General features: G+C 46.7%; 1 protein-coding gene across 1 annotated transcript; it reads right to left on the bottom strand.

The window, feature by feature from the left end:
• Nucleotides 1-28: 28 nt before the first annotated feature.
• On the bottom strand, nucleotides 29-2,906 carry C3H11orf42 (chromosome 3 C11orf42 homolog). The gene is made up of 3 exons (XM_031962070.1): nucleotides 1,818-2,906; nucleotides 868-1,729; nucleotides 29-330 (listed from the first exon to the last, which is right to left on the bottom strand). The coding sequence occupies exons 1-3, from the start codon at nucleotides 1,887-1,889 to the stop codon at nucleotides 200-202; spliced, it is 1,065 nt and encodes a 354-aa protein (XP_031817930.1). The 5' UTR covers nucleotides 1,890-2,906; the 3' UTR covers nucleotides 29-199.
• Nucleotides 2,907-8,748: the final 5,842 nt, after the last annotated feature.

Below are 8,748 nucleotides of genomic sequence, written 5' to 3'. Positions count from 1 at the left end.
GATTTCAGGCTAGGAAGGGTTAATTAAAAGTAGACCTTGAGCATCCTGGGGCTTTGGCCCACCCACTCAGCACCCAGAAGGAAGAGGCAGTGTTGGTCTGGGATGGTTTTGGGGAGTTGCAGCTAATATTTATTGGGGACTAGGCTCCTTGCACCAAGCCCTTGGGTTGAGCCCCTCTCCTCCTGCCTCCCCCTTCCCCTTAGTCATCACTGTCGAATTCCGCTGATAGGCCCTGCAGCAGAGGCAGGGACATGGAGTGCCGGTCCGGGTCCCCTGGGCCCCCGCCCTGGTTCCCTGATGAGGGGTTTCGAGGGCTGAAGAGCCAGTTCTCTGTTGGGGGTGGGGGGGAAATAGTGTCTCAGCTTACCTGACCTGTGATCCCTCAGCACCCACCTATACTGGGTCCTCTTGCCCAACCTCTCTACCCTATTCAAATGAGATAATATTTGTCAAGTGCTTAGCACAGTGCCTAGCACATAGTAGTTGCTTAATAAAATGCTTATTCCCTTATTTCCCTCCCCCAGATGACCTCATGCCTTGAACCTTACAACATAGCCCTATCCATGGTGGACTTAATGTTCCTCTGGCCACCCGCCCTATACTTGTTACCCCAAAGCTCTCTCTCCCCTCCCATCCTTGGCTTCATACACTACCTGTTTCTCAAGACTCTATTCACATTCTGACCCCTCCATCTTTGACCTGCCTACAAAGATTTGAGATACCATAATACAGTCCCAGGATCTTATGCCCTCAGTTCTTTGTCCTGTCCTCTAAGGACTCAGATCCCACAGTCTAGTTAGTTCTGTTGCCCTGGGCCCGTGCCCCAGCCCTATCCCCTAAGACCTTGTGACCTGACTCCTCAGGTACCTTTTTTTTTCCCGGTACCCGACAGCGTGTTTGGCCCCCTTCGGAAGGGGTTGCGACCCTTATAGGAGAACCTGGTCGTCCGTCCTTCTGGGGGACCCTGGCTGGGTGGTGTGGGTGGCTGTTGGGAGGGTGGGGCATCAGTATCAAGAAGGGTATTGGATAGGGTTGAGGACAGGGATGGGGTCAGTACTGAGTTCACTGTGGACTCAGGACCCGGTCGGACCCAGCTGGCTTCCCGAGGCAGTTTGTCCCCAGTCAGTGGCCTCTGTGGACCTAGCATGCCCTTGGGCTGAAGTGCAAACTTGAGGCAAGAAAAGGCCACTGGCAAGGGGTACTGAAGGCGCAGCTGGCGGGGCTCACAGGCTGTGGGTGCAAGGACCAGTTGCAGCCAGGAGCAGGAGAAGACCTGGTAGATGACATAAATGCTGTGGGTGCCACGGAGCCAGGGCAGAGCTGGCTGGAGGCTCACTTGACCTGGTGGGAGTAGCAGAAAGGCCACACGTTTGCGCAAGCCCCCCAGCTGCAGGCTGATGCGACAGGGCTGCCCATCTACCAGTCTCGTTTCCTCATAGCCTACCTCAGCCCTGCCCTTGGGGGAGTACTCCCTCGTACAGTGGGCAAAGGCACCTTCGGGCCCTGAACGCTCCAGCAACTTTGGCAGCGGTCCCACAGGTAATAGAGCTCTCCGGCTCCGGCGGGGCAGCCCCAGCCCGAGCGGCAAGGGTAGGCCGAGGCGGGCCCGGATGAGCCACGGGGGTGGCTTTGACTTTTGCTTCACCAGCACTCCCAGAAGGTCATAGCACGCGGCGTCTGCCAGGAAGGGAACAGCCACCACACTGGGTCCAAAGCGCTCCTCGATAACCTGTGGAGCAGGGGGCAAGGGTGAGAGCTGGGGGGCATCTTCCCTGCCCCTGCCCCTCCCAAAGCTGTCCCACACCAGCCCCTTTCACCTTGTCTTTGATGAGGGCCCAGGTGGAATCAGCCTCAAAGAGGGACAAGGGCTGGGAAGTGCCGGCTGCCATGGTCAGTGAGGACAGCCCCCGGAGGGCAGGGGAGCTGGGCCTGCAAGCCTCTGTTCTAGGCCTGGGGCCTGAGGTCACAGAGCTGTTGCCAGGCACCAGGGCTTGGAGGCAGAACTCCTGGGTTCTGTTTCTGGAGCCCCCAGGAGGGGGAAGAACTAACGGGCCTTTGTGTCTGACTTGCGGGTTCCAGGGGAGGCAAGACTTCTGGACTTGTGAGTTCAGTTTAGGGATCCCAATGGGTGTAAAGCTCTTGGTTTCTGCTCAGATCTGGAGTTCATCTTCTCTGTGGTCTGAGAGATCCTCTTCTCGAGCTCAGTCTCGGTTTACCCCCATGTTCTCAAGTCAGTGAGGAGCTAGAGAGGGAGCTGGAGGTGGGGCATGAGGACACCATGCTTCCAAGAGGGAGGCGGTGGGAATGGGTGCCAGGAGGGGCTGGCCCCGTGGGTCCCCTGGTTTCACCAGACAGAGGCCCGGGCAACAGAAGGGAAACGACAGCGGACTCGGCTCTGTGGGACCGAATGGACGAGGCTTCTTGTTTCTGCGAGGGAGCAAGGAACTCTGCCCCGGCCCACAAGTGCCCCGGAGAACTCAGACAGGAGCTGGCTCCATGGAGAGAACTCGGGGGAGGGAGACACACTGTCCTGGCATGACCAGGAAGGGGAATAAAGCCCCAGACTTGGGCTCCTGTGTTGCCATGGAAACCGGAGCCGCAGGGCCCCGGGAATCGCGGAGGCGGGGGCGGGAAACCGAAGCGAGGCTGGAGAAGGGGGTGCGTGTCCATGGTAACGGAGCGCCGAGAACGTGTGCCGGGCTCACGCCACCGTTGGCAGGGTAACGGCAGTTTGAAGCGGCTCGGACTGCTTCCTCCCCGCCTTTCGCCTCGGACTTCACTCCCCCTCACTCCAGCCACGCGCTGCTGACCCCGCCCCTGGATTGGTCCTGCCGGGAGAGCACCCCGAGCCCGGCCTGTCCCTCGCCCCTCTGCGGAAGCAGAGATGTGGGGGGGGGGGGTTGGAGAGCGCTGTCCTGAAACGTTGGCGCGGTGCCTGGCACATCCCTTCTCCCCTCCCCTTCCTTCTCGCCAAACCTGTAATGACTGTCCCCTGATTCACTGTGACCTGGTCTAGATCCCCTCAGTTCCACTAACATTATGTGCCTACTGTCTGCCGGGCGCCGCGCTAGCCTGAGGGGCAGGAGGTGGGAGAGAGGGGAGGAACCCCAAAAACTTGCTCTCAGGCACCTTACATCCATTCCCCCGGGTTCCGTAGGAAGGCAGCTTCCAGTTCCACCTCAGGAATCCCCCCCCCCCAAATCTTAGCAGACTGAGTTGTACCGGAGGGAATGAATCCCTCCCCTCTGGGGGTCCTCAGAGCGTGAATGGATCAATGTCCTTTGAGCCCTCACTGGGACTGTCTTCCTGGGAATTCTGGTTGAGGCCAGAATAAATGGCCTCTGGGACCTTTTCCATCCTCAGACTCGTAAAAGCAGCGTTTGGTACAGGAGCTTATTAGCTGCGAGGCCTTCGTCTATAAAAGGCTTTGAAGTCTGCACAACATCTTATATTAACCCCTTTAAGCTTCAGAGTGACCCTGAGTGGTAGATTGTGCTTCCCATTTTATGGATGAGGAAACGGGGGCAGACATCAGTTAAGCGCCTTGCTAGTGTGTCCGAGACTCCAGCATGCTATGCACAGTGCTATCCAGCTCCCACCTAACCTTTGGCAAATGACAACCCACTTTTTTATTTTAGAGGGATGTTGGGAGGGCTCCAGGAGAGGGAAAGAAACGCCTTTCCATCAAACACTGCTGTCATCCATTGGTCTCTTAGGACAGATTGGCATGAGGGAGAGATGCCATTCTATCCTGCTTCCTCCTTTCCCTGATCTAGCCTGCCTTCTGGGGAAAATGAGAAACAACATCTAGTCCCCCACAGTCTCTGTGCTTGAGCTAACACCCTAAGAAGAATCCCCTCTGAGGCTTCTGATAATCTATTTGAACTCATTCTCCAAAGATTAGCCAATCCGGGCCCACTCATAACTCCACATCCCAGGGATTCTGAACTTCCATTCCCCTGCTGCCTTCTCCCTATTTCCATCCCACCCAACTTCTTCCTTCCCGAGTTCCTACTTTAAAGCTATCCATTGTTTTCACTAGGCTCTCTGGAATGCTTGCTCTGACGGTAACAAATTTGCTTTCATCTTAAATCCCTTTTTCTACCCTTTCCATCTTCTCTTTCAGGCTCTAAATGAAATTTAGTGCCCCGTGTGATGACATAGTCTCATTGTCCACTTTTTCCAGCACTTGAGACATTTTGACTCATTTCTCTTTCTGGGAATTGGAATGTTCCTTACTCCTAATTAACAGTCCCAAACTCCCCCTCTATAACTTCCCTTAGTAACCTTCTCTTGGGGAGTCATTCAAACCATATTTACCACCCAATTAAAATCCTGACATCAAGGACACTCCCCCTTTTTCCTTAATGAGTTCAGTAGCTGGCTCAGTTCTCTCTCCCAATTCTTGCCCTCATCCTAAGATTTTTATAATATATAGATAGATATGGATATTACTTTAAACACCTTAACCTCTCAGTCCATTTATTTGCTCATTTTCCATGACCTACTCTTCCTTCCTCACCTCAGTTACAAAGATAGTTGATCTTGCCATAACCCAGTGTCTGTGTTCCTGAACACTGAAATTCCCTTAACTATTCAATGTGTTGTCATTGCATTTTGCCCTTTGCCTTGCAATTCAAAACTCTGTTCTTAATCCTCACTTTATACCTTCAAATTTCTAAATCCTTCAATCCTTTTCCAGATCATTATCCTTGGAAATGTTATATTCTCTTGATCCCATGGTCACCAATTCAACTCTATATTATTGTTTTCTCTTCAGTCCTTTCTCTGAGTTCCTTCCCCTACTATCTCTTCTGGCATTCTTCTCATGTGGTAAGGTAGTCCTTACCCTTGCCAAGGCAAATTTCTCTACGTGGACAAATTATCCCGTTTCACTCCATAAAATCTCTGGCATATTGCCCCTTCCATCATCTACATTCTCTTGGTCCCTCCCTATCTACTGGCTGTCTCCCTACTGCCTACAAACACGCCCATACCTCTCCATCAAAAATACTCTTTTCCTGCTAGCTCTTAAGGCTAAAGTTCTTGAAAAGTTTAAACTTCTTGAAAAGCTAAACTATAAGTGATGCTTCTGCTTCCTTTCCTTTCAGCTCTCTATAATTTAGCTACCAACCTCATCAATTAAAACTTCTCTTTCCAAAATTACTAATGATCTCTTTAATTGCTAAATCTAATGGCCCCTTTTCCTTTCTGAGCTCTTCTCTGCTGCCTTTGTTGCTGTCAATCCTTCTTTTCTTGAAACTCTCTTCAGTAACACTACTATCTTGTGATTCGTCTCCTATCTATCCAGCCTCCTCAATTTATTTTGTTGAATCTTTATGTAGGTCATATATATTAATTGTAGGCTTTTCTCATGTCTCTATCCTGGGTTTTCTTCCCTCTATATACTCTTTATTTAGTACTATCTCTCTTGGCAATCTCATCATCTCCCATGGATTCAATGATCACATCTTTATCAGTGATTTTCAAATCTATTTAACCAGCTCTTAACCTCTTTTTGAATTTTTAGATAGCCTCTAGAAATACATACTTAGTTGCTTATCTTCACTGACATCTCAAATACCTGTCCCAAATTGATTTCATTATTTTTTTTTCCCCAAACCTATAAACTTCTTCCTCATTACCCTTTAATGTAGAAAATAGCACTATCTTTCCAGTCATCCGGGCTAATAATCTATTTTTGATTCCTTAAATATCCAATCTATTGACAAATCTTGTTGATTTTTACCTCTTACATAATATACATCCTTCTTTTTTCTGACAATGGCCCACCATGCCATTGTAGGTCCTTAATGTCTCATCCATGGACTGTTGTATTAGCCTTTTGGTGAGTCTTCTTGCTTCAAATTTTTCCCTGTTCCAGCCCATCCTCCACTCAGATGTCAAACTGATTTTCCCAAAGCATAGGTCTGATCATGGCACCCCTCCCCCCCCCCAAATTCAATAAACTCTATTGACTGCCTATCATCTTTATTATAGGATTATAGATTTTCTGTTTGCCTATCAAATCCTTCTTTCCCATTTTTCCAGTTCTTTTTTGAATACTCCATGATCTAGTCATACTGATTTCCTTGCTGTTCTTCAAGTATAATATTCCATCTCCCAACTTGGTGCATTTTCACTGGCTGTTGCCCATGTTTGGAAATCTTATCTCAATCTTTGTCTTCTCTGCCTCCCTTCAAACCTCAATCAAGTTCCACCTTCTAGAACAGGAGTGGGGAAGCTTTTTTTCCTGCCAAGAGTCATTTGGATATTATGGCATCATTTGCAGACCATGCACAATTATCAACTTAAAGAATTAAAGCAGTGGGCAGGTTGGAAAGGCCAGATCAAAAGATGTCATAGGCCTTATGTAACCTATGGGCTGGACACTCCCCACCCCTTTTCTAGAGAAAATCCTTCCTAGTCCTCCTTAATTTTAGTGCTTTCTCTCTTAAGAGGATTCCCAGTTTATCTTTTATAAATAGTTATTTGAATGTTGTCTATCCCATTAGACTGTGAGTTCCCCCAGAACAAGGACTTTCTTTTGCCTTTCTTTGCATCCCCAATACTTTGCAATGTCTTTCACGTGGTAGGTACTTTTTTTTTTTTTTAAAGCTTTTTATTTTTCAAAACATGCGTGGACAATTCTTTAACATTAGCCCTTGCAAAACCCTGTGTTCCAATTTCCCCCCTTTCCCCCACTCCCTCTCCTAGATGGCAAGTAGTCCAATATATGTTAAACATGGTAGAAATATAGGTTAAATCCAATATATTTATACAATTATCGTGCTGCACAAGAAAAAGAGAAGCAAAACAAAATGCAAGCAAGCAAGCAATAACAAAAAGAGTGAGAACATTATGTTGTGGTACACTCTCAGTTCCCACAGTCCTTTCTCTTCATTAATGAACAAGTGGAACTGGTTTGAATCATCTCGGTATTGAAGAGAGCCACTTCCATCAGAACTGATCATCGTTTAATCTTTTTGCTGCTGTGTATAATGATCTCCTGGTTCTGCTCATTTCACTTAGCATAAGTTCATGTAAGTCTCTCCAGGCCTCTCTGAAATCACCCTGCTGGTTGTTTCTTACAGAACAATAATATTCTATAACGTTCCTATACCATAACTTATTCAGCCATTCTCCAATTGATGGTCATCCACTCAATGTCCAGTTTCTTCTACTACAAAAAGGGCTGCCACAAACATTTTTGTACATGTGGGTCCCTTTCCCTTCTTTAATATCTCTTTGGGATATAAGCCCAGTGGAAACAATTTGATAACTTTTTGAGCACAGTTCCAAATAGCTCTCCAGAATGACTGGATAGATTCACAATTCCACCAACAATGTAACAATGTCCCAGTTTTCCCACATCCCCTCCAATTCCTGTCATCTTTTTTTTTTTTTTAATAGTAACTTTTTATTGACAGAATCCATGCCAAGGTAATTTTTTTTACAACATTATCCCTTGTACTCACTTCTGTTCCGATTTTTCCCTCCCACCCTCTACCCCCTCCCCTAGATGGCAAGCAGTCCTATACATGTTAAATAAATTACAGTATATCCTAGATACAATATATGTGTGCAGATCCAAACAGTTTTCTTGTTGCACAGGGAGAATTGGATTCAGAAGTTAAAAATAACCCGGGAAGAAAAACAAAAATGCAAACAGTTTACATTCATTTCCCAGTGTTTTTTCTTTGGGTGTAGCTGCTTCTGTCCATCATTGATCAATTGAAACTGAATTAGGTCTCTTTTTCAAAGAAATCCACTTCCAACGTGGTAGGTACTTTATAAAATGGCTTGTTGACAACCTGAAAGTTTAATGCAAAACCATTTATTATTGCTTACTAGGTGCCTAATTGTGCTAAATGCAAAGGATTTGAATAGATAATGGAGTCAACAGCTATTTCAAGGAGCTCCCATTAGAATTAGGGGAAACATCACTTATAGAGGGGGTTCCACTTCTAGACTAATACAAAGGTTCAGGAGTCAGAAGTCAGATAAGTCATTATGGACACTGAAGAAGCAATGGCAAGATAGTTGATTCCTGACCCAATGAATATTGGATTCAAAAGTTAGAGTGTATTAGAGATCTGTGTTATTTTAGGGATGGGAAAGGATAGAGGATTCAGCATTTAACTGAGAGGGGACTTCCAGTGACTGGTGGGAAATGGATAATGGGAGAGAACTAATTGAAGCCTATTCTTGCTGGGCCCTTGAGCTGCTATTTGTCAAAGTGTTTTGTCCGTTTTAAAGCACTATAGAAAAGGGAGTTATTTTTAGTAATCAAGAAATGTTAATTAAACATTACTGGTATTTAGAAGACTGTTCTGTATCCTGGAGAAGTTGCAAAGTCAAATTGATATTGATAGCATGCTGTCTCCACAGAAATCACAATATAGTAGGGGCCTATGATAATTCAAGAGCAGTATATTTGTTTGTTCCTGTTATGTTCCAACGTTTGTACTCTTGCCAGGGATACAAAGATAGCTCTGAGGATGAGCTGCCATTCTCAAAGTGCAATTCTCAGTCTAAAGGACAAGTACAGAAACAACTATTGATACAAAGAGTGAGAAATAGGAAAAGTCCATGCCAAGTGCTGGGAGAAATTTGAGAAGGGAAAGATCCCTTTTACCTGGGATTGAAATTCTAACAATTCGGTAACCCTAAGTTGGAGAGCACAGAATAGTATATTATAAGAGGGACTTCAGAGACATCAAAATTATGTGCTGTTGAATGGGGAAG

The sequence above is a fragment of the Sarcophilus harrisii genome, chromosome 3 (assembly GCF_902635505.1).
Source record: "Sarcophilus harrisii chromosome 3, mSarHar1.11, whole genome shotgun sequence".
NCBI classification, from domain to species: domain Eukaryota; kingdom Metazoa; phylum Chordata; class Mammalia; order Dasyuromorphia; family Dasyuridae; genus Sarcophilus; species Sarcophilus harrisii.
Note: the sequence above shows the minus strand (reverse complement) of the source record. Positions and strands in the feature narration are given on the sequence as shown.

What these genes read in the sequence shown, in the direction of transcription:
- C3H11orf42 (XM_031962070.1), bottom strand. Translation starts at nt 1,889, where the DNA reads ATGGCAGCCGGCACTTCCCAGCCCTTGTCCCTCTTTGAGGCTGATTCC. An exon ending in GGGCCCTCATCAAAGACAAG is followed by an intron (nt 1,730 to 1,817) that starts GTGAAAGGGGCT and finishes CCTGCTCCACAG; the next exon opens with GTTATCGAGGAGCGCTTTGG. An exon ending in GGGTACCGGGAAAAAAAAAG is followed by an intron (nt 331 to 867) that starts GTACCTGAGGAG and finishes CACCCCCAACAG; the next exon opens with AGAACTGGCTCTTCAGCCCT.